This window comes from Lutra lutra, chromosome 13 (genome assembly GCF_902655055.1).
Source record: "Lutra lutra chromosome 13, mLutLut1.2, whole genome shotgun sequence".
Lineage (NCBI taxonomy): Eukaryota > Metazoa > Chordata > Mammalia > Carnivora > Mustelidae > Lutra > Lutra lutra.
The window spans coordinates 64,630,765-64,657,180 of NC_062290.1; the positions used below are offsets into that span (position 1 = coordinate 64,630,765).

At 39.5% G+C, this 26,416-nt stretch overlaps 1 protein-coding gene across 1 annotated transcript in view; it reads left to right on the forward strand.

Moving 5' to 3' along the window:
- Nucleotides 1-26,416, forward strand: part of TMEFF1 (transmembrane protein with EGF like and two follistatin like domains 1) — an 88,564-nt gene that overhangs the window by 40,658 nt on the left and 21,490 nt on the right. The window contains exons 5-7 of the mRNA XM_047700291.1: nucleotides 994-1,090; nucleotides 18,535-18,683; nucleotides 21,128-21,193. Coding sequence (XP_047556247.1) covers nucleotides 994-1,090; nucleotides 18,535-18,683; nucleotides 21,128-21,193 — 312 coding nt within the window. The remainder of the gene's footprint in view (nucleotides 1-993; nucleotides 1,091-18,534; nucleotides 18,684-21,127; nucleotides 21,194-26,416) is intronic.

The following is a 26,416-nucleotide window of genomic DNA, read 5'->3' on the forward strand; positions in this document are numbered from 1 at the left end:
GCTCGGGGTGTCCATACCAAAGCCTCAGAAATACATAGGATTCCCTGGAATCGGGGAGTGTTCATAAGAATTTGGGGCAAGATTTCTACTTAAAGTGTAGGCAGACACTAAAAAATGGAAAGTTTGGAAGTATTACCAAACTGAGACATTTTAGGTTTATGGATTTTTCCTTTTCCTATCTTCTTTACTAATTGACACCCCCTGAATAAGGTGTTCTTTTCCAAATCCAGAATGGGAGATCCCTTGAGAAAGCTGAATCCCTAAATTGCTCTCAGAACAGAGCTCCCTGCCCAGTTTGAAACGATCAGGGTAGGATCCATTCTTGATGAGCCCCACAAATGTAAAAGCCCTTAAATGTGGGATAGGAGTTGGGGACTTAGAGGTGTGGATCGTAGGAGACCCACACACTTCTGTATTCTGGGTACTTATGGCTGTGCTAAATGGCAAAGTAGGAAAAGAGGCAAGTCTTTCATAAGGAGACCCCTTTCCTTTCACAGATTTGGAGATAAATATATATATTTTTTATTCTGGAATTAGTTGTTAATAGAGTAAGAAAGGCAGGTTTGAAACTGATGTGAAGAAGTGGTTATACTCTACTGCATTTAATCATTTATTTGCTGACCAGCATCACACACACTATTTCAGTAGGGTAATCACTGGACCAAATTTATTACCCATGTTTTATTTTCTCTTTCTTATTTAATGTTATGTGATAATTCTTCTAAAGGCAATTGTCAAAACCTATATTGCACCTTTGTACATAGGTTAAGGGATTGTTTTGCTAGTACCAATACTTATTTTCCTCATAGATTATGTTGTACTCTGTATTGGCAACATTTTGGGGCCCAAGCATTGATAGATTTTGGAAGTAATTATTTTCAAGAGCTCAGGTATATTTTCCTTAGATATAGGATAATGGCTGCTGAAAACGTGAAGCTTATCTGGAAAGGAACCCAACTTTTGCTTGAAAATTTAATTTTTCTTTTTAAACAGAAGAGGAGGGGTCAGGGGCAGAAGTTCACAGAAAACACTCCAAGTGTGGACCTTGCAAATATAAAGCTGAGTGTGATGAAGATGCAGAAAATGTTGGGTGAGTTGATTGAGGGAAAGGGATGCATTTTCTTGGAAGTTAATCATCAACAGTATTATATTGTAGAGAGGGATCTTTTAACCTGATTCTAGGTATTTTGTATGTGCCTTCTATATTTTTTTAACGGTGTTTGTATTAATTTTTCTCTTATGTTGATATAATATCATAGCTATTTAAGTTAAAGTATTATATTTTAGAATGAGAATCCATGTATAATTTTTTTAGGTTTACCTCTCCCTTTATTTTTATTGACAGTTTTATATATTTTGTCCTAAGTGCCAGTTTTATTCCTCAAAAATACTTTTATTCTGAATTCTTCTACCATTATACTTTCTACTAGTGTTAATAAGTTTCTCTTTTTCTTAACTTGCATTTTTATGTAAAAACTTTGCACGTATTTCCATGTAAGGAAAATCCAGAATTTGAGATATAGTAATTATTATGTAATGAGTAAAATATTTTTAGAAATCCCATTTGCACAGACTGACCTGTTGTTGTTTTATTTTTTCACTCATATTCAGCTTTCAGTAAGGTGGGTTTTGTAGCTGGACAGCATTGTCTGTCCAATTTTCACACGGTATGGGGTGAAGAGCAACAATACTGACATCATTGACACCGTTATGTTTGTTTCTTCCTGTTTATTTATTCCCATTCTCAACCTCTCATTTCCCCGCGGTGTTTGCTTTTTGCATAGTTTATTCTAAAAGCTTTAATGCTGACTTCAGGACATTATAGCCCAAATGGATCTTCACATCCCTAATTTCCCCTTAGTGGATAGTTTAAAACACTTATTTTATAGAGATTTGCACTTTCTTCCTTGCTCACACATATTTTCACTGTGTGTTTTCTGGTCCCAGGTTTTATTCAGCCCTCAAATACATATTCAGGTCTTTCACTGAATAGTAGTAATATGGTTTAATCAGCATTAATACCCATAGGGAGTTTTGAAAATCAGGATCGCACCTTTTTCAGGATTATGATTCAAAATTGGCTGTTTGGGTGGTATATGGTAAAATTAATGTCTGATAATTTACTTGATATATTTTAAAGGTGGTGAGAATTGGCACAAGACAAGTTTAGTAAAATGTGAATTTAGCAAAACTTGGCATTTGCTCTGTTTCTACATGTTGGTCACTTGGGTTGACATGTGTCCATCCATTTCAGTCAGAGTGATTTGATTGGGAAGTACATGTTTTCCAAAGTAGATGTGGGTCTGCAGAACAGGAAAGAAGTGATGAGTGATATGGACTTGCAGAGAGAACAGACAAGAGATGTTATGTGCTCCTTCTCTTGCTTTGTGCTCATGGTATGGCATGATGAAGTACTGGGTGTGTGTGTGTATGTCTACTTTAGTAGAGATTTAGTTCTTTTTAGTGTTTTTGTTCAGGACTGTTCTATAAAGATGTTCAGAGTCAAAATAGTTGTCAGTGATTGATTGATTGGCTTGGTCTGTTGATTTGTTCTTACTCTTTTGATGGTAGTAGCTCTTTCCAGTCCTGTTTTAGACATTTCTCTGCTCTCATTTTTCATCCCTTAATTGAAAGAGATAGAGATCTTCTGCTTGGAAGTAGAACAGTTTCCATCTAGTCTCAGAGGCAGCCTCACATATGACATCTCTATAGTAGAATATACATCTTTCTAGGAACACCACCTCGTAAGATAATATGTACCCTATGCCCAGTCAGAGTAACTCCCTTGCAGGTATGAAATTCATTTTGTTCGTCTGTTTGAGGACCTGCAACCAACGTTTTTGCAGATAACAGGCTTTAAGCATAAGGAAGTGGGCACAGACCAGGGAAGAGCTTACCAGTAGAAAGGAGCATGCAGGCTGAGGAGCCAGCCAGGGAACATGAAGACTGGGACAGGTGGCCAAGTTCAGGCCAGGAAATTGGTGCAATAATGGGAAAACATTAAGGAAGCAGTTGGTACCTTTACCTAAATTTACGTAAGTGGTTAAGCTAAAATGGCTAATCCTACAATGGAAGAAGACAGAAGGATATTTTAGGACATTAATCTTTTATGTATAGAACACTTACTACTGATTGTAGTGAGTTTAACAATTGGGCATACCTCAATGGCTATTGTATTTTTTTTTTTTAACTTTTAAGTGGGCCGTGGTACCGAGGAAATTATTTATGTATGTATGTATGTATGTATGTATTTATTTATTTGACAGAGATCACAAGTAGGCAGAGAGAGAGGAAGGGAAGCAGGCTCCCTGGACCCTGAGATCATGATCTGAGCTGAAGGCAGAGGCTTTAAACCACTGAGCCATCCAGGTGCCCCAGTACTGAGGAAATTATAAGGAGGTTATTTAACTCCTTCTGGTTATTCAAATCCTTGTGGGTTTTTCATGATTACTTCCAGGTGAATAGCTGCATAGTTTAGTTTGCCTAAGGGTAATTCTGACCCAGCCCACAAAACCTTTTCAGTAGGCAAAATTGAGAGATGTCCATATGTAGCTGTAGCCACCCAGCCTTGATTTTTATATAAAAACACCCATTATTTATTAGGAAGATGTTATTTAATTTTTTAATTAAAAGTTAAAACTATAGGGACGCCTGGGTGGCTCAGTTGGTTAAGCAGCTGCCTTCTGCTCAGGTCATGATCCCAGCATCCTGGGATCGAGTCCCACATCGGGCTCCTTGCTCATCAGGGAGCCTGCTTCTCCCTCTGCCTCTGCCTGCCATTCTGTCTGCCTGTGCTCGCTCTCTCTCCCTCTCTCTCTCTGACAAATAAATAAATAAAAAATCTTAAAAAAAAAGTTAAAACTATAGTTATAAAATAAGTACTCATGTCATGGCTTAATTATTATAAACTCTACCAGAATCAGAAAATGTTAAGGTTGAGTAGGATCTTAAAATTTATCTTCTAGCCTAGTTCTTTCACTTCACAGATGAGAAAAGTAAGGATTAAAGTCAGAGGTTTTATGGGGCAGAGTCTACTAAATTCCAGTAGCGACCCCCACCCCCGCCGCTCCGCCAGCCGTTAGCCTGTTTGGTTCCCAGAAAGAATGCTGTTATACCTTTCCTACTTCAAGGACTGATGCTTGATGACTTTTTAAAAAACACTGCCCTCTTCAACCTGATCCCAGCTGAGGTTACTTTCCTTTCCTTATTTTCTTCTGGCCACTCTCAGTACTGGCTGCTTCTAAATTTCTTGTTTTTACACCTTAGCTGCCATCTAGAAGGCCACATGCTTATCTGTTTCGTATCAGTGACTTTTAGGTGTTTTTAACCACAGCTCCACGTAAGAAGGAGATTTACACTGTGACCTAGCACTTGCGTATGTATACACATGGTAATAATACAGATTAAGTAAAACAAAGTTGTATGAAATAATAGTTACCTTTATTAAATGCGAGGTACTCTCATATTTTCTATCTGATTTCCTTAAAAAATGCCAGAATTGACTTCTTTTTTTTTTTTTTTTTTAAGATTTTATTTATTTATTTGACAGGGAGAGAGAGATCACAAGTAGGTAGAGAGACAGGCAGAGAGGGGGAAGCAGGCCCTCTTCTGAGCAGAGAGTCTGATGTGGGGCTCGATCCCAGGACCCTGGGATCATGACCTGAGCCGAAGACAGAGGCTTTAACCCACTGAGCCACCCAGTCACCCCCAGAATTGACTTCTTTATCCACTAGTGATTATGACCTATAGTTTGAAAAATATTCCTCGATACTATAATTGATATTATATTTCATGTTGTATATTATATTTCATGTTATCTTTTAGGTATGGATATTCATTTAAAAATATTTTTTCTCATTTTGAAATGTGTTTTCTTTTTTTTTTTTTTTTTTTAAAGATTTTATTTATTTATTTGACAGAGAGAGATCACAAGTAGAGAGAGAGGCAGGTGGAGAGAGAGGAGGGAGCAGGCTCCCTGCTGAGCAGAGAGCCCGATGCGGGACTCGATCCCAGGACCCTGAGATCATGACCTGAGCCGAAGGCAGCGGCTTAACCCACTGAGCTACCCAGGCGCCCTGAAATGTGTTTTCTATTAGAAGAAATGCTTATACCCTATCTGGTTTCCTAGGGCAGCTAAAATCTCTTGCTTTAAAGCTCTCTCTCTTTTTTTCCTACTAGTTTAGAAAACAACCCTGGCATTTTGTGGGATCAGTGGTATCATGTAACTTAATTCTTTACGTATTAAGAGAAGTGCTAATTTTTTATTTAGCCATTTAAATGGAAATTTATTTAAATATATTGTCTTAGTGTTTCATATTGTATAGTGTGTTAGATTTTTCAGCTATTGTTACATAAATTGTTTTTCAGCTCTTTAGGGCAGTTCTGTCTGGTGGCAAGAAGTATTATCCTGATTTTACAAGTGAAGCTGGTCTCAGAAGAGGCTGAATGGCTTGCAGTTGCCCAGAACACAGGTCCAACGACAAGGGATTTTTCTAATGCGTTGTGTACACCCTGATGTTCTCAACGGTGGTTGCTTCGTCCCTGAGCTTATGGCTGCATTCTGCTTTGTGTTTTGGGTTCTTTGAAAATAATTTTTCTTCTCCCACCTCAGGTTCTTAGCTGCTGCTTCTGAGTACTGTTAAGGTGCTTTGACAATGAACCTGAGTATAGATGACCCCAGCTTTTAAGATTGCTTCTCTTCTTTCCCAGAATAGGAGATAATAGACCTATAGGAACAGTGTCTAATATAGGAATAAATTCTAAATGTAAAAGAGTAAATAGGTTGTTCTGAGTGAAGTGTATGGACTTTATTAATAAATAAAGCATGTATTTTATCTCTTGTTTGCTCAGTGGCTAATTTATTTATAATTTAAATTAGTTTTAGCTTCTGAAAGGCTTTTTTCCCCCTCTTCCTTCCTGAAGCACATTGTGCCTCTTCGGTGACACTCTGGTGTTCACATGGGTTAGTGATAGCTATCTTCAATGATGCTTCCCTTTTGAATTTATACCTGGAGCTAGGTTGTGAGGTTCCAAGAAATTTGACTCCCTCCCTCCCCCCGCCCAGATGAGGTTTTAGTTTTCCGTTGTGACCATTGAAGTACAGTGGATGGACTTTCTGCTTAGTCTTTTTTGGGGGGACAGAGGGGGCGTTTGACAGAACTTTATTTCTCATTCCTGTAAAGTCTGTCGCAGTACTGTGGAAGTCTGCAGAACAGCTGCTCTCCTTGTGGGGGGCTCAGCATTTCAAACCGCTTTGAGTTTCTGGCCCCCGTTTCTGTATGGGCTCCTAGAATGGAGGCAGGAAGAGCCTCAGAGTCTTGCACCAGCAAATAAAGGCTTCAGCCCAGATCTGCGTAGTCTTAAAACTTGGAAACAGCTCCTGCTTTACAGCAGGTTATATTTCTTGAACCATATGTTTGTAGCAACCCCTCCTTTTCTAAACAGCATTTCTAATCTGGCCAAAGGTGAAGTGACTGCTGCAGGATGGCCATTAGTTGTTCGTCTGGACAGTGGGGCCAGATAATCCTAAAACTCCTTCACATCAGTACCTTTATAGTCCGGACCTAAGTCTCTACCCACGAATGGTTTGAGATTCGGTAGAATCATCAGGCATAATGTCAATACAGATGAGTTATAAAAGTCCTTGAATTACTTCTTTTGAACTTCATGTGTGATGCCCTTTGTGGAAATAGTCCCTGCTCTCCTGCCTTTTTGATGTCAATCTTTTTGGAGATGCTCTTTCTCTGAGTGATGGGAGATTTCAGAGTTGCTCAGAGAATCACCGTAGGTATGCGGTGTGACAGACAACATTGATAAACACTTAATCTACCTGCTTAGACATCTTTGTCCATCATGGGACCATTTTCTGTTTGACACAGATGGCTTGTCAGTGTCACAGTCTGATGAGTCTCTCTCAGTAGGTGCAAGGAAATCTTTTTTCTGGTTTAAGCCGAGAGAGTGATGCTATACATGTGTGTCCTCCATTATGTTCTCCTTTCTGGATGCCACATAGACTTTTTAAAAAAAGAACCAAAGAAGTTCCTCTCCTTCCATTATCTATTCTTTATTTCTTCCTAATCAGAGATGACAGTAATTTTTTGTCATTTAACATCACCCTTCTCTGGGTATATAGAATACAGACTTCTAAAACTATTTAGGTTTAACAAATTCGTATACCGGCCCCTTAGATTATAATGGAAAAATAATTATAGGTTGTTCTTTTTCTTCTGATAACTGAAAACAACACTATTAAATATTAGTTTATACATAGTATAAGCTGGGTGTTAGCAATAGCAGGCTCCTCATCCAGAAATACTTTCCTACTACAGTACAGAGCCTTCCTGCTACTACTCAACACTACACAGCTGTCAGTAAAGGTTTCCTTTGAGAGGTCTGTTTTTAAAAATGCAGAACACCATATCCCCATAACCTTTTGCAGTTTTCTGAATAATGTGCTACTCTTTGATAGTTTGCCTCTCATTCCCTCTGCCTGGAGTCCCATCTCTATTTATCTATCTAATTCCTACTCTTCCTTCTCGACTTGGATGAGGTGTGACTCAGGTCACAAGTCAGTGTCTCTTCCCAGAAGCCTCCCTTGCTGTCCTCCACAATCCCTATGAGTTAGGTGACCTTATTCTGTGTTGCTCCTTGTTCTTGAGAAATAACCTCTACGTGGCACTTATGCTGTTGGGATCACTAGCAGATGGTTGGCTCCCTAAGGACAGGGACTTTGTCTTGCTGATTTCTATACTGGTTGAACTTGCCATAAGGTTGGGTTGTAGTATCCCTCTGTAGGTCTTTGTTGAACTCATGGCTGTTCATACTAGGGCTTTATTACTCACTTAGAGCTGCACACAGGGTCATTGTATGGATTTAATATACATGAAAAAGACTGGTATTGTACTGAACTTTTTGCAGGCTTCATAGGTGTTTGTTAAATCTAAACAACTTCACATGAATTAGGTTTTTTTTTTTTAAGATTTTATTTATTTGAGAGAGTGAGCATGAGCAGAGGGAGAGGGAGAGGGAAAGGGAGAGAGAGAGAAGCAGACTCCCAGCTGAGTACAGAGCCCAATATGGGGCACGATCCCAGAACCCTGAGGTTATGGACCTGAGCCAAAGGCAGACACTAAACTGACTGAGCCACCCAGGCATCCCCACATACATTGGTTAAGCCAGTGTTTTTCTTAACTGCTAAATAAACTTACCATATCAGGAAGGAATAACACTTTTTATATAAAGTGAAGAGAAAGGAAGGGAAAGGATAGATTTTTTTCAATAATAATAATAATACTGCTTTCATATGTACATAGTATTTGATTTCAAAGAGTTTTTTACAAAAGCTTATTTGGTTCTTTCACCAGTATTATGAGGTATTATCCCTATTTTATTATTATTATTATTATTATTTTTAAAGATTTTATTTATTTATTTGACAGAGAGAAATCACAAGTAGGCAGAGAGGCAGGCAGAGAGAGAGGAGGAAGCAGGCTCCCCGCCGAGCAGAAAGCCCGACATGGGGCTCGAACCCAGGACCTGGGATCATGACCTGAGCTGAAGGCAGCGGCCCAACCCACTGAGCCACCCAGGCGCCCCTGAATTATCCCTATTTTAAAGACTTAGGGAGTAGTGATTTGCAAAAATCATAGAAGTCATTGAATTCATTTATGTATGTATGTATGCATTCATGCCTTTGAAATTTGCGGTGTTAGAAACTCAAAAGCTTTAAAAGGATTCACAGTAAAAAATCTGCTTCCTGCCTCCGTTCCCCAGCCATTCGGGTGTCTTTACTAGAGGCAGTCATGTGATGTTTATTTAATCTCCCAGTGATTGTTTTATGCGTGTACAAGCAAGTAGGTACACATATTCTCTTTCTTTCCTTTTTTAAAACTGATGGTAATACACTGTGCATATTGATCTATGCTTTATTTAAAACTTCTGTTGTAAAATATGGCTTACGTATGTACACAATTTAAAAAATAATAAATCTGGGTACCTAATACCTAGGGTATAAAATAGAATATTGCTGTATTACCAGTGTGGAGCATTAACCCAGCTGTAGAAGGAAAGGGCTGTAGTGCCATGGTTGCATGAAAACTTATAAAAGAAGATACATTGAATGGTTTCTGAGTCAGAGTCTGACTTTCAGTTTCCTGGAGAGTTTACAAGATTCCCTTCGGGGGACGTCAGTGGCCAAGAGCTTGACTGAGTCCTGGGGAACCTAGGACTTCTCATAGAGGAGACATCTGGCAGGATTCTAGTGTTGCCATGTATGGACTGGCAGGAACGTGGTCAGAGAAGGGCCTGCTCTGTGTTTTCTCCTTCTTATCTTGCCAGAGCTGACCTCTAGCTCTCAGAAGTCAATTAAATGAGTGTGCTCAGAGTCAGGCAGTAGGACATGGAGGGAAGAGTGGGGACACTTCACTACCATATGGTAAAGATGAGCCAAGTGTGGATCAGAGTCTGGAGCAGGCTTACCTGGGCATTCTGTCCCCTGGCTAAGAAGGGCATGGAGCACTAGACCTCTTAGTAGTTGGTAATCACAGCCATCGATAGGACTGTGCAGAGTGAAGCTGTTTCAGTGTCGACTGGTTGCTCTCGTATAGAGCTGCCACCCTGGGATCTAACTTGTGTTGTATCTTTTCCAACAACAACCAGTTCTCTACTTCTCTACCAACCAGCTGTTCCACGATTCAGTTCACTTCCGATGCTCTCCACTTGGAGTTAGCCCAGATGACACAGAATGAAGGCACAGACCCACAAGACACCACCTGCCAGTGAGGTTCCCTGCATCTTCTCCCAGCATTCTACCAGTTTGGAGATTTTTACAACCTCCCCTCAGGCTTGAGAATTTGCAAATAGGACACACAGCGCTACACTTACTGTTTATTGTGAAGGACGTAAATGGGCAGCCAGATGAAGAGGTGTATAGGGCGAGGTCAGGAATGGTCTTGAGGAGTTTCTCTTCTGTCTCCATGGTATCAGGTGCACCACCTTCCCAGCACGTGGGTGTGTTCACCAACCTGGAATGCTCCTGTTCAAAGTTTTTTATTGCGGTGTCATTATTGGTTAAATTATTGACTGTTGGTGGGGTGCCTGGGTGGCTCAGTGGTTAAAGCCTCTGCCTTCGGCTCAGGTCATGATCCCAGGGTCCTGGGATCGAGCCTCACATCGGGCTCTCTGCTCAGCAGGGAGCCTGCCTCCTCCTCCTCCTCTCTCTCTGCCTGCCTCTGTGCCTACTTGTGATCTGTCAAATAAATAAAAAAAAAATCTTTAAAAAAAAAAATTATTGACTGTTGGTGACTGAACTCCATCTCCAATCCCTCTCTCTCTCCCCTGTTCCCAGAAGTCAGGTGGGTTGGTTTGGGGTGGGAAGTGGAAGTTCTGACTTAACTGTGGTTGGTATTTCTGTTGTCAAACTGGTCCCTCCCTTCCTTCCCACAGTGAGTCCCACAGTGAGTCATTCCCTTAGCATATAAAAGATTCTCCCATCTATCAGACAGTTCCAAGAGTTTTAGGTGCTCTGTGCCAGGAATGGGGGACAAAGACCAAATATTTTTTTTGTTATACCACAAGTATCCTAGAAATTAACTTGCCTCCCCTTCTGTATGGGATAGTCTGCTTCTTGTATTTTTGTTTCTATTTCTTGGTTTTACTCTCTCATTTTAGTCTATTTTTCAGTAGCTTCTTGAAAAGGGGTACAAGATGTTAAAAAAAAAAAGCCAAAAACTTTTGAGACTTAATGTTTGAAAGGTTTTTTTTTTTTAAGATTTTATTTTTACATAATCTCTACACCCAGCATGGGGCTCGAACTCACAACTGCAAGATCAAGAGTCACATGCTCCACTGGCTGAGCCAGCCAGGCGCCCTGGAATTGTTTTTATCTTACACCTAATACTTATAACTTCTCAAGTACATAATTCTAAATGGGAAATAATTTCCCCTCAGAATTGTGAAAGCATGCCTCTGTTGTCTTCTAACTTCCAGTATTGCTGCAGAAGCCTGAAGCCATTCTGATTCCTGATCCTTTTTATAGGATCTGTTTTCTCTCTATTGAAGCATGTAGAATCTTTTGGTCCCCAGTATATTGGAATTTCACAATGTTACACCCTTTCTTAGAAAGTTACTTATTTCTGATTTGAGAAATTTTCTTCAATTAGCATTTAAAAAAAATTTTTTTTTTCTTACTAATCTCCACAGCCAATGTGGGGCTTGAACCCACAACCCTGAGATCAAACGTCACATGCTTTGCTGACTGAGCCAGCCAGGCACCCCTTCTTCAGTTAGTTCTTTGATGATGACTTCCTTTCCTCTCTTTTCTATTTGTATTACTGTTATTTAGTTGTTGGACATCCTGGATTAGTCCTTTAATTTTTTACTTTTTCTCCCATTTTCTATTTATCTACCTCTCCTTTTTTGAGTTTTTTGTTTCTGCTGTAAAGCTTTATTTATTTATTTGAGAGAGAAAGAGCAAGCAGGTGCCAGCTGGGGGAGAGGCCAAAGGAGGGAAGGCAGGAGGGAGAGTCTCTCCAGCAGATTCTTCACTGAGTAAGGAGCCTGATGTGGGGCTTGATCCCATGACCTTGAGAACATGACCTGAGCTGAAATCAAGAGTCAGGTACTTAACCGACTGAGCCACCCAGGTGCCCCTGTCATTTTAATTTCTAAGAGCTCATCTTTGTTCTCATGGTGCTCCTTTTTTTTTAAAATCATATCCTGCTGCTATTTTATAATTGCAGTATCTCTGCCTGTGAAGTACTGGTTGGTGTTCCGTCTGCCATGAGACTTCCTTTTTTATTTGTTTTTATTCAGTGAGTTGTAATCTGTTACTTTTATTGATTTTTTTAAAGTTTATGTGGCCTTAGAAAGTGAGTTAGGGAGTATTCCTTCTATTCTCTGGATGACTTTGTGAAAGAATAGATTGATCTATTTATTGAATGATTGGAATGAATGTGTTCATAAATTTTCTTGTTTTTTGGTTTTTTTTTTTTTTTAAGATTTTATTTATTTGGCAGAGAGAGACACAGTGAGAGAGGGAACACAAGCAGGGGGAGTGGGAAAAGGAGAAGCAGGCCTCACACCGAGCAGGGAGCCTGATGTGAGGCTCAACCCAGGACGCTGAGATTATGACCCGAGCCAAAGGCAGATGCCCAATGACTGAGCCAACCAGGCACTCCCATAAATTTTCTTTCTTTCTTTTTTTTTTTTTTAAAGAGTATTTATTTATTTGACAGACAGAAATCACAAGTAGGCAGAGAGGCAGGCAGAGAGAGAGGAGGAAGCAGGCTCCCCACTGAGCAGAGAGCCCGATGTGGGGCTCGATCCCAGGACCCTGGGATCATGACCTCAGCCGAAGGCAGAGGCTTTAACCCACTGAGCCACCCAGGTGCCCCCATAAATTTTCTTTTTAAACAACACCTGCCTCTGAAACTGTCTTTGAAGAACTTTTTTTGTTTTCAGACAACCAGTTTAATTCTTTAACGATTAAAATACCATTCAGCTTCTATGTCTTGTTCCAGTTAAATTCGATAGTTACTATTTTTAAAAAGTTACTCATTTTACCTAAGTTTTCAAATTTGCTGTCTTTTTTTTAAGATTTTATTTATTTATTTGACAGAGAGAAATCACAAGTAAGCAGAGAGGCAGGCAGAGAGAGAGGAGGAAGCAGGCTCCCAGCTGAGCAGAAAGCCCGATGCGGGGCTCGAACCCAGGACCTAGGATCATGACCTGAGCCGAAGGCAGCGGCTTAAACCACTGAGCCACCCAGGCGCCCCCTGTCTTTTTTTTTTTTTTTAAAGATTTTATTTATTTATTTGTCAGAGAGAGAGAGGGAGAGAGAGCAAGCATAGGCAGACAGAACGGCAGGCAGAGGCAGAGGGAGAAGCAGGCTCCCTGATGAGCAAGGAGCCCGATGTGGGACTCGATCCCAGGACACTGGGATCATGACCTGAGCCGAAGGCAGCTGCTTAACCAACTGAGCCACCCAGGTATCCCTCAAATTTGCTGTCTTAAAGTGGCTTATAATCCTTCATCACCTGTTAAACCGTAATCCCCACTGAATGTAGTCTATTTCATTCCTCATGTGTTTTTCTCTCTTTCTGGATTTATCCTCCTTTGTAGATATGAGAGTCTTTTCAAAGGACCAAATTTGGCTTTATGGATCCTTTCTATTGTAACTTTGTTTCCTATTTCTGCTGAGATCTATCTACATTCCATATCTGTATCCCCATGTATCTGTATCCATTCCTCTGTTTTTTCCATTCTTTTTTGTTTTCACTGGACATATTTCATTGTTTTTTTTCTAACTTCTTGAATTGATGCCTAGTGATTTAATTTTTGGTCACTTTTTTAAGACGAGGAAAAACTTGAAGTGTTTATGTCTTGTGATCTTGGGCTTTTTACCTTTGTTCATATTCATCTTCCCTTTTTTTAAAAAATATTTTATCGGGGCGCCTGGGTGGCTCAGTGGGTTAAGCCGCTGCCTTCGGCTCAGGTCATGATCTCGGAGTCCTGGGATCGAGCCCCGCATCGGGCTCTCTGCTCTCTCGGGGAGCCTGCTTCCTCCTCTCTCTCTGCCTGCTTGTGATCTCTCTGTCAAAAAAAAAAAAAAAAAAAAAAAAGATTCTCTATCCCTCTTCCTCTGTTCCCCCACCCCATACTCATACACATGCACTCTCTCTCTCTCTCTCAAATAAATAAATCTTAAAAAAAAAAAAAAAAATATTTTATTTATTTATTTGACAGAGATCACAAGTAGGCAGAGAGGCAGGCAGGGAGAGAGAGAGGAGGAAGCAGGCTCCCCGCTGAGCAGAGAGCCCGATTCGGGGCTCGATCCCAGGACCCTAGGATCATGACCTGAGCCAAAAGCAGAGGCTTTAACCCACTGAGCCACCCAGGCACCCCTTCATCTTCCCTTTTTATAATTCTTTGTTGTCAGGATTAAGTAAGGCAAAGGTGAGTATTCTCACACAGTTTAGGAGCAGAGTAAATGGTTGTTACATGTTTTGAATTTGGCATATTTACTGAAGTGATTTCTTCCCATCCTAGTGCACACGCCTATGCTTTGGGCATCTTGCCCTCCGCATCTCTGTCAGTATGCAAACAGCTGTAATCGCTGTAATCAGTAGCATCAGCAGCTTCTGGAGTCTAATATTTTCCTCCTCTGCTCATGGTTTCACTGAGCTGGACTTCCTTAGCATAGTAATTTTATTTTCTTTCCTCATGTGCCATGGTTTGTTCTCAGAGTTCTTAGTCTGACCTGCAGTGGTGCCATCCCACCGAGGAATGCTAATTTTCTCCTACACTCGGTCACAGTTGTGCTCAGTGCCCACTGCTGAATCACTTGTTTCTTCTCACTGGATTGGTATGGTATCTTGCCTTTGTTGCTGGGCCTTTTCTTATTCCTGAAACAGCTCTATAATCTTTCATTAGCCACCTTTTCTCTTTTATTGCCATTCCAACTTTGGTCACTTATATCCCGTCAAGCTGGGGTCAGCAAGGATTTTCTATAAAGGTCCAGATGATAAATATTTTACGCTTTGCAGACCAAATGTGGTCTCTGTCACATTCTCAATCCCTACATGCCTGCTGAAGTGTAAAAGCCATTTCTGACTTTAGTAAATACAAATTGTTAATTTTTTTTCTGGTGCCTTAATTTTTAAATTGTGAAATAGAATATATATTTAAAAATGCATGAAAACTTACACACTTGGTTTGATGCACAAAAATGAAACAAAGTTTTGTGAATCCTACCTCCCAAATCAGAAATAGAATATTATCAATACTTCAGAGCTGCCCTTTGATGTTCTCCCTGACTGCATCTTTCCTCTACCTACCTAGTATCCTGCATTTTCTTTGCTTTTAAAATGGTTTTTACCACATATGATAAATCTCTTAGTTGATTTTGAGTTTTGTGTAAAATGGAATCATCTCTCTATGTACCTTCTTTTGCTTAGCAATTATGTTTTTGGGATTCATTCATGTGAATGCACATGGTTCATTCAGTTTCACTGCTTATTGAATTTAATTTTTGGACTTTTACAGTGCATTTTACTGTTGATGGACATTTGGATTGTTTCCAGTCTTTTGTTCTCATGAGTAATCCTGCTTTGAATGTTCATATTTACATTTCCTGATGCACATGTATATGAGATTTTAAGGAACCTTACCTACCAGTGAAATTGTTGGGCCCTTGCAAGGCTAGCTTTGTTAATGTTACCTATATATTTATGCTTTTGTTCTTCATTTGCATTTCAGATCTTCTTTATGAGATCATTGTTCAACTGCCTTTATGATTAACTTTACTGATAGCCATTGGATGACAAACTCTTAAGTTATTACTTCTTCCAAATTACTTTTATTTTACCCTCATTCATGAAAGATATTTGTCTTTATATAGAATTCTATTTTAATCTCAGCACATTGTGGGCATTATTTCACTGTCTGACTATAAATAATTTGGCTTCAGTATTGCTTTTGAAGACACTTGTCCCTCTTACTCTTACCTCTTTTAAAAGTAACCTTTCTCTTTATGACTGCTTTTAAAATATTCTTTTTTGTTGTTGCTGTAAAGTTCCACTGTGATATCTCTTTGTCTAGATTTCTTTTTAATAATCCTGTTTGGAATGTATCAGGCTTCTTGAATATTTAGATAAGTATCTTTTTTTAGTTTTCGAAAGTTTGACAAAGAATTGCTGAGAATATTGCCCTTGCCTCATTCCTTTTACTCCTTCTTGAGGTCCAGTCCAAGTTTTCCAAATTCTGTCACTTCTGTCTTCCATGTCTTTTCATCTTTTTTTCCCTGTGTACCACCTCTTTACTCTCTGCTGTGGTTTGAGTAATTTCCTTTGACTTGTCTTCCAGTTCCCTAACTCACCTTTTGTTTATCTAATTTGCTGTGAAGTCTGTCTATTGCGTTTTTAAATTTCCTTTTATTTTTTATTTTTTGAGAGAAAGAGAGAGAGTGTACATGCCATGGAGTGGGAGGGGCAGAGTGTGAGGAGGAGAGGAAATCCTAAGCAGGCTTCCCACCCAGTGCAGAGCCCAATGCAGGGCTCAATTTCACAACCCAGAGATAATGACCTGAGCCTAAATGAAGAATCAGATGCTCAACCGACTGAGCCACCCAGGTGCCCCAAGTTTTTTTATTTCTAATAATACATTCTTACCTATTAGAAATTCTGTTTGGTTCATTTTCTTCCTTCCTTCCTTCCTTTTTTTTTTTAAGTTACTCTTCTACCCTTGAGAGTCACATGCTTCACTGGCTGACCCAGCTGGGTACCCCTCCTTGGTTCATTTTCAGATCATTTTGTTCTACTCATGGTGTTTTGTTTCCTTATTTGTTGTAGATATATGACTGAGTGAGTGTGATCTGCTTATTTTTTCCTCACAAGTGTATCTTGGAAAATGTTTGAGGTCGAGGATAATAAAGTTGGTTTCTCCAAAGGAGATTGCATTTGCTTCTGTCAGCTGCCTAGGGGCCTTTCCAGTCCTTGGCTCTTAAAATAAACTCTGGGCTTGAGGTTTTTCAGAACACCCAAGTAGTATTTTAAGTTGTAATTACCCATGTGAGGGCTGGCTTGTGGCTTTCAGTTCTCAGGGGAGATGTCTTTCTTCCCTCTCTTCAGTGCCATGGCTCAACACAGCATTTTCTTTCCCACTTTAAATAGTCCCTGTGGAATATGGAAACTCATTTCTAGTTTACCCTTATGTTGAGAGTTGTAGCTTTTTGAGGTTCCAGCTTTCCCAGGGTCTTCAAACTCCCCATCTTTTTTTTTTTTTTTTTCTTTTTTTTTTTTTTTTTTTTTTTTTTTACAGCTTTATAAACATATATTTTTATCCCCAGGGGTACAGGTCTGCGAATCGCCAGGTTTACACACTTCACAACACTCACCATAGCACATACAAACTCCCCATCTTAGGTAGGTCGGCATTGTTTGTCTTCTGTTCCCAGAGGCCTGCAAGGCTACAAAAGTTGGTAATTGAATTTACCCAGTTTGGTAAACACTTTTCAAGGTGAAAATCAGCTTTAGCCAGCTCAATTGACCTTTCTGTGTTCCTGTCTTCATATAACTTTTATTCTGAATATTCCTTGATTTCTTGTCAACTTATGAATGCATTTGAGAGGATATTTTAAAATACTTTTCCTGTAATTTTTGTTGTTTTCAGTGGGAAGCTTAGCATAACCTCTGAGTCTACAGTGTTGCTAGAAGCAGAAGAGTCTCAATTTTTTGAATTTTATTTTTATTTATTTATCTTTTAAAAGATTTTATTCATTTATTTGTCAGAGAGAGAAAGAGAGAGAGTACAAGCGGAGGGAGGTGGGGGGAAGCAGGCAGAGGCAGAGGGAGAAGTAGGCTCCCCGCTGGGCAGGGAGCCTGATGTGGGACTTGATCCCAGGACCCTGAGATCATGATGTAAGCTGAAGGCAGAGGCTTAACTGACTGAGCCACCCAGGTGCTCCTGTTTTTTTTTCTTATTTTTATACTCTCATTTAGACTTTTTTGTTCTTGGGAGGAGTGATCATGCCTGGGATCTCTTGTGCTGTGTCAGTGTTGAGGGGACACTCAGCGATACAGGTAGATGTGCAGCCAGAAACACTTTGGAGGGCTTTCATTTTACATGTTACATATCAAATTATGTTTTTTAGTCTTTCTAGTTATTTGGTGAGGTTGGTATATTATTATAACCTCTATTTTACAGATCAAACTAAGACTTAGGGGAAGAATCTGGACCCAAATCTAGTAATTAGTTGGGCTGAGATTTAGATTCATGACTTTTGACTTGGTTCTGTGTCCTTTCCACTACGGCATGTTGCTTTTTTTTTTTTTTTAATTTTATTTTTTATAAACATATAATATATTTTTATCCCCAGGGGTACAGGTCTGTGAATCGCCAGGTTTACACACTTCACAGCACTCACCATAGCACATACCCTCCCCAATGTCCATAACCCCACCCCCAACTCCCAACACCCCTCCCCCCATCAACCCTCAGGTTGTTTTGTGAGATTAAGAGTCACTTATGGTTTTTCTCCCTCCCAATCCCATCTTGTTTCATTTACTCTTCTCCTACCCCCTTAACCCCCCATGTTGCATCTCCGCTCCCTCATATCAGGGAGATCATATGATAGTTGTCTTTCTCTGATTGACTTATTTCGCTAAGCATGATACCCTCTAGTTCCATCCATGTCGTCGCAAATGGCAAGATTTCATTTCTTTTGATGGCTGCATAGTATTCCGGCATGTTGCTTTTTAATTAACATTGTGGACATTTGACATCCCTTGATTATTGTATCTAGATATGAAAATTCTGGGGAAACCACTGGATTAATAATATCCAGATGAAATTATCTCTAAATTCTCACCTGAAAGAAATTGTTAGCTGAGCGTTCACTTTGCTTAATTTTTTTTTATCAGTGACTTAAAACAATATATTGACTTCTGTTAACAGCAAGCAGAAAAGAAGAAAGTGAGAAATACAGCACTGTGAAATACTTTTGTTGTAAATATAAGTAATTTTTGTCTTTTCCAACAGGTGTGTGTGTAATATAGATTGCAGTGGCTACAGTTTTAATCCTGTGTGTGCTTCTGATGGGAGTTCCTACAACAATCCTTGTTTTGTTCGAGAAGCATCTTGTATAAAGCAAGAACAAATTGATATAAGGCATCTCGGTCATTGCACAGGTAAAATCCATTCTACTCATCCAGAGACCTGTCTTTAATATTCTATGTCTGAAATCTTATTTGTCATTTAGGTAGTGTTCCATATTTGTAAAATGAGAAGTCTTTGATGTTCTATTTGTTTCTTCTATTACTTTGTATTTTAGAATTTCTTTGTTGTTACTAATTCAGATTTTTTTTCATTTATTTTCATCTTCTCAAGACTCAAACAATGCTTTTCTGTTGATCATGTAGTTACTAAGCCTTTCCTAACATAGACTTGTAGATACATTCATAGTTCTTAAAGGTTGTTTCAAATTTATAGTAATGATTATAGCTATTTAATAGTCGACTTATTTTAATTATAGTAAAACTATAAGCATTACCATATATTCATATTTTTTTTCTAGAGCATAAAAGTTCACTTTGTTTTCATGTTTTCTCTACATGTAGTTTTGCCCCTACATATTTTGTACTGTTAGAGATTTTGGTGTGAGGTTATAGAATGTAAGGAAAAATTATTACTTTCAGTTTAAAATTCTTTGTTACCAAGAAAATTCTTTTCTTGGCTTTTTGTCATAGTTTAGAGCCACGATACCAGCTAAGAATTTGTTTTTGTTTTCCATTTCAACTAGAAATATCCAGTCACTAAAGGCAGAACTTCTCAAGTTCCTTAGTAATACACGTATGGGCTAGGATAATGTGTTATTTCCTAGTAACTTACAACATACAAGAGCCGACACATTGTCATGGACTTGCGGGTCTTTCCTGCTTACAAGGCCCAACCCTCCTGCCTTTTTTGGACTAAGGGTATATGTTTTTATCTAAGCTGAGGGGAAAATGTTGTAAGCCAGAGTTTGGTACTTTATACTGGTAAGAAATTATTTGTGAAATACAACACTAGGGATTGCAGTATCTCTGCTTTAAGCTACCAGAGAATGCTCAAGAAGCTCATCAGAGGATTTCCGGGTGCAGATCAGATATGGGTGGGAGAACACACCATTTGCTGATAGAGACCCCTTGTAGGTAGACACTCCACCTAGCCTTGATCTTAAAGAAGTGCATAGTTTGTTTTTCTTTCATAGAGTGGCATTTAAAGCCCAAGTTGAAACAGTAGCTTGGAGAAATAATGCCTTCTATGAAGAACTGGTTCATGATTGAATGGTTCTACCTACAAATTCAAACTTCCAAGTAGGTCAACCTTGAGAATTTTACTAATTGAAATTGATGCCTATTTAGAATCCTTTGGAGTAGTTGGTCCTTAACTTTTTTTTTAAAAAAAGATTTTATTTACTTATTTGACAGACAGAGATCACAAGTAGGCAGAGAGGCAAGCAGAGAGGGAAGCAGGCCCCCCGCTGAGCAGAGAGCCCAATGTGGGACTCGATCCCAGGTCCCTGAGATCATGACCTGAGCTGAAGGCAGAGGCTTAATCCACCGAGCCCCTGGTCCTTAACTTTTATCTTGGTCCTTTTGGTAATACTTCCATTCATACCTAATCCCACCTTCCCTTTCCTTTCTCACTATGTAGTGGGACGCTGAAGCTTGTGCTTCCAACATGCATTTTTGACATCTTTTTTTTTTTTTAAGATTTTATTTATTTGACAGAGAACACAAGTAGGCAGAGAGGCAAGCAGAGAGAGAGAGAGAGGAAGGGAAGCAGACTCCCTGCTGAGCAGAGAGTCCAATGTGGGGGCTTGATCCCGGAACCCTGGGATCATGACCCAAGCCGAAGGCAGATGCTTTAACCCACTGAGCCACCCACGTGCCCCCAACATGCATTTTTGGTTCAGTTACAGTGTTCCCAGCCCAAATACAGTTCACCAGTCTGGGGTCATTTCTGTCGAAGTTTTGTCTGATAACAAAGCTGAGATTCCACCTTTATCTTTTTTTTTTTTAAAGATTTTATTTATTTATTTGACAGACAGAGATCACAAGTAGGCAGAGAAGCAGGCAGAGAGAGAGGAGGAAGCAGGCTCCCCACCGAGCAGAGAGCCCGATGTGGGGCTCGATCCCAGGACCCTGGGATCATGACCCAAGCCGAAAGCAGAAGCTTTAACCCACTGAGCCACCCAGGCGCCCCCCACCTTTATCTTAATCTGATATGTTTTCAGAGAAACAGTGGTAGGAGAGGTAAATCTTGAGATCATTGTCCCTTGGAGAGAGGGCTAATCCTTTGCCTTTAGGGTCTGTGTTATTTTAGCTTGCACAGGGAAGACTTTTTAAGGAGATGACATTTGAGCTGAAATCTAAATGAAGTTAGTTGTTCATCTTGCAGAACGTGTATATATTTGGGGTGCCTTGAGGCCCGAGATAGAAATGGCACAATAGATGAAGAGAATGCTGGGAAATGTGAGCAAGATAAGTGGACAGAGTTGGGAAGGACTGGAGCATTTGGAATATTTGGGAGCTTCATGGTATGACTTAAACATCCTATGTTTCTTAATCTGAAAACTTTTCTTTTATAGACACAGATGACACTAGTTTGTTGGGAAAAAAAGATGATGGACTACCGTATCGACCAGATGTGAAAGGTACTGAATCGTGATTTTCCAGATTTCGGCCAACTATTGAAATACGGTCACTAGCTGTCCTTTGTAGTTCTATTTCCATTATAATGATCATTCCAACTTTGTTCTCTGTAGCAATACATTATGGAATACATTATTAATAATATTAAAAAGCTAAGCTGCTTATTCTCAATTTACAGAGTCCTCTCATATATACTTTCTTTAATTAAAATTTTTATTGAAATATTGCAGATTCACATGTAGTTGTAAGAAATTACACTGAAAGATCCCTCATCTTTGCTTTTAAAATCCTCTTTACTTCTTTAGAATATACTATTAATGCTTGCCCTCTGTGCACAGGTCTTTGATCCTTATTCCCTCTGCCTGGAACTTTTCTCTAACTAATATAAATCCCTTCAGTCTTAGCTTTTCCCTTAGTCATTTTCCTTTGGGAAGTAATCCTTGACCCTAAGTCTAGATTAGATGTGTATCTATATGCTCTCCTATGCAAACACTTAACCTACTTTAATTATAATTGTCTTTTTTTACTCATCTGTATCCCCCTTTAGGCTCTGAGTTTTGTGAGGACAGGAGACTGTGTCTGCATCTGTCATGTTCACTTTTGTATTCCTAACTCTTGGCAGAATGTTTGGCACATACTTAGGTGCTCCATACTTGTCAAAAGAATGGATGAAACTCAAAGAAACTGTAGGATTTATTGGTACAGAGTCTTACATGTAGTAAAAGTCAGAGCAGCAGGGATTGGATTCCAGGTATCTTGACATTAACTCCAGTGCTCTTTGATTTAATATGATTCTTAAACTACTCTGAGGCCTAAGGACCAAGGGGAACATTGAGGCTTTATGAGGCTCTCTCTAGTGAACTGAAGCAGGTCTAGATCATGGGACTCCTAGTTTGAGACTTAAATATAATTGCTCTTTCACACATGCATCTTCTACCCATTTGTTAGGTTATACTAATGGAGAATTGTTTTTAGATGTGTGATCTACCTTTTATGCCTAATTTCTAAAAAAATATGTAAAATGAGAATAATAATAGTATCTATCTCATAGTTTTATAAAAAGTAAATAATATAGGGGCTCCTAGGAGCTCAGTCAGTTAAATGTCCGACTCTTGGTTTAGCCTCAGGTCATGATCTTATGGGTGGTGAGATCAAGCACCAAGTTGGGCCCCGTGCTCAGTGGGGAGTCTGCTTGAAGATTCTCTCACTCTCCCTCTGCCCCTGCCCCTCCTTGCATGTTTATTCTCTCTCTCTCTCTCTCTCAAATAAATAATTAATCTTTAAAAAATTAAATAATACATGTCAAGCACTTAGAACAGTATTGGACATACTCTTAAGTGCTTAATAAATAATTGTTATTATCATTGAAGAATTTGTTATTTTCTTCACTGGAATCCTATCACACCTGAATCATTTATATCCCATGAGCTCCTGAAGTATCAATTTTCTATGTTGATACAAGTGCTATTTTTAAAATAGAAAATCTCCTGTATTCCCATAGGAGACATAATACATCAGCTGTAGTTTTATTCTCTGTACTGTTAGTACATGACCAGAATATGAAGGCTATTTTCCAGTAGGTAGGAACTCATATTTAAGGTAATTTGGGGAATTGTGTATGCCCTAAATACTTGTCTGCCTTTGATAAAACTAGAGCGATAATTTAGTGCCTAGGCCACTTTTGAGATACTGAAAATTCTTTATATGTAAGAATTGACCTATAACTCAAATGAAATTATCATAATCAGTAGATCTAATTTATTATGTGCCTACTTTATAGTCGTCGTTTCATCAGACCCTGTTAGTGGGTAGAAAGATAACAAATACATGACATCCATCTTTAAGGAGCCTTTGGTTTAGTAAGAAATGAATATAACCCTCTAACAAAGTAAAAATTTGTTATTGTTATAAATGTGGTTAAAAGTGCAATGGGAATTCAGAAAAGGAGATTACTACTTGGTGGAAAATTGTGAGGATATGAAGAACTAATGGAAGAGGTGTCTTAAAAGCTATGTTGTCCTAGGAAATTTAAACTTTATTTGTAGGAAGTGAAGAATCATTAATAGCTTTGAAAAAGATAAGGCTGCAAAGTTAACCAGTTGAATGAATGGTACCTGTCAGGAAGATGGTGCTTATTATTATATATATTGGACTGGAGATGGGAGATCTGTTAGGTAGATTCAAAGGGAATAGATTTTGGCTTAGATTAGAGGGATAGAGAGTTCAGATGACTTGGATGATGGTTTCTATTTATACAACTAAGGATGTTGGGAGGGGAAATATGTTTGAGGTAAGGTAAGGGAGAAGTTGATGGTGGAGGTGAGTAATTTTGGAGTTTGAGTTGCTTGTGGAACTCTGCGGATGGCTTTATTTAGCATAAATTTGCAATCTTTGGAGATTGAGGTGATAGATAAGTGAAGTCCTGAGTATGAGTAAGAAAATAGAGCTTCATTGTTTAGACTCTTGCACTCTTTTTTTTTTTTTTAAAGATTTTTTATTTATTTGACAGATCACAAGTAGGCATAGAGGCAGGCAGAGAGAGAGAGGAGGAGGAGGCAGGCTCTCTGCTGAGCAGAGAGCCCGATGTGAGGCTCGATCCCAGGACCCTGGGATTATGACCTGAGCCGAAGGCAGAGGCTTTAACCACTGAGCCACCCAGGCACCCCGACTCTTGCACTCTTGAGATAGGGCTAGGATGACTGAGAAACCAAACCTTTAATTTCATTTCAATTAACTTAAATTTAAATAGCCACATGTGGCCAGTGGCTACTGTATTGGAAAACACAGACATAGAACATATCAAGAGTGGCAGAAAGTTCTATTATACGGTACAGTTACTACAAAGGAGAGGAGGCTTAGGATGAAGCAGAAACAGGTTCCAGAGAAAACCTAGAAGGCGGCAGTGGCACAGAAGCCAATATGGAGAGGTCACATAAAGGTATCAGAGGACAAGCATTGACTCTGAAGACAAGGGAATCATTGGTTATCTCGGAAGAAGGAGTTTCTCTAGAGTTATAAATATGAAATCCAGATTGTGAAAGAGTTGAGAAATGTTGTAGTAGTGGGTAGTAGAGGTCAAAATGTAACTATTTTGTATTCCCCCCCCCCATTTGCTTCTATTTTTTGTCCTCACAATCAATTGTAGGAGGCCTTTAGTACATTTTTGTATCCCCAATACACAACCAAGACTAGGTAGGCAGGCAGGCATCTAGGGATGGAGGCTGCAAAGTGAAAAGCAGCAACACAGCACCAGCACAAAGCTGGACAAATTGGAAGATAGTGCTTAGTACGGAAGATTTTTTAAAGTTGAGCTCTTGGAGAATAGTGCTCATGAAATGGAACATTTGACTGTCCAGCATGGTGGCTGAATTGGTGCTTTTTTGGGCTATTGGGAAATCTCTGGTAAATACTGAAATTGCAGTGTTGGAAGCTGTGTTGTAGATGTTGAAGCCATGCAGGGTATGATGGTTGAACATGAGGGATGTGGGAGATGGGTATGTGACATTTTAAAAACTTGATTGTAGAAAATTTCATGCATATATAAACAGAATAGTATAATGAACCCTAAGTTACCTTCAGCAGTTTCCAGCATTCTGTCATTCTTATTTTGTCTATATATCACTACCCACTTGATTATTATTATTCTTATTTTACAGGTTGGTTTTTTTTTGTTTTGTTTTGGTTTTTTTTTTTTTTTTTGAGGTCTAATTTCCATTCAGGGAGCTACAAGAATGTTAAGGTATCAGTTTTGAAAAATGAATACACCCCAGGAATTTTATTGGAGTCTCTTAATATTCCCATCTGCCCAGGAAGTTCCTTTGTTGCATGTGACATTTCGACATGACCACTTTTATCCAAAGGATATTTTCCTACAGCCTAACATCTAACCATAACACCTTTTTTACTTCCAAGACTCTCTTGTTCATTCCTGAGGTTCACTTCACCCCCAGCCCTCATCCCATCTTTGGCCTCATCTTCTCAATAGTCTCTGTCCTCCTGCTGACCAGGGATACCAGAGATACTGAGGTATTGGTATTATTTTTCCCATTTCTTGGTGACTCCCGTTTGCACATCTTAATACAGCTCTTTTGATGTGCCCTTTTAAAAACGGTCTTGATAAAGTCCCCTCATTGAATGGTAAAACTGAGCCAGTTGCTAAAATCTTGTGGGAAATCTGAGAGTGTGTGCTGCAGAGAGTCATGGGGAGGACTTTGAGCAGGCCGCCTGGGTGGATGGTGCAGACCCCTAAGAGATGAAGGTCGTTGGGAGAGGATAGTGGAATATGATCTGGAGGTTACCGGGGAAAGTGGAAGGAAAAGGGATGTAGGAAGTAATGTGATCTTGGTCTATCAGGGAAATGAAAGTAGTACTTCCTAAGGGGATGGTTGAGGAGGTGGATGAGTTTATTCACATCAGAAAACGTGTTTCACTGGGCTGTGTTGGAAAGACTAGGAAAGGAGAAGTTAGGGTTTGTATGGAAAATAGGGGGATTTAGGAATGAGTTGGGAGGTTTTGGAGGGTAGGTAGGCTTTTATGCCTACCTTTATACCTTTGATGGGGTCTGAGGAGACTGGGGTTAGGGAACGATGTATGGAGGGATATGTTTGTGAAACAAGAAAGAATATATTAAATGTTTTAACTGTAGGGATCTGTAGAAATGAGCCCGAGAGTTCCTGGTACAGTGTTGATGTGGTTGTTGTGGCCTCAGCAAATGACCTAGCAGGTGCGTGTCTTGGTTGTTAATAGCAACTCCTTGTGCTTTATTTGGGTTGTGCATTGATGGACCAGGACCGCCCTCCAGTGGGACATGCCTTTGCAGATAGGCCATCTGGTGCTGGATTTTCTTATAACATCATTGCTTAGAACCATACTCTCCTTTGTATTTGAAAACACTGCCGCTGGTGGCAGGTTTGTTTCTGAATGCCTCTGTGGGTGGAAGGAACCACTGGGTGACCGAGTGTTCTCTTTATATCTCACACACACAGACATTGTTCAGAGACGAGCACTTGCAGCTGTTCATGGAGCCTGTCACCACTTGCCTGAGGGCATTGTTTGGAGAAGACCATTCTGTGTCCAGTTCTTGCTGTGCGAGACTACATCGCTGCTGTGGTTTCTGAACCTGTGCTTCCTGATGTCTTAAAGACTTTTTCCTTTTCCTTTTTGAAGTTAATCTAATTTACGTGGTCCAGAGAGCAGGTGCTTGGACGTTCTGCTTTTGTCCATTT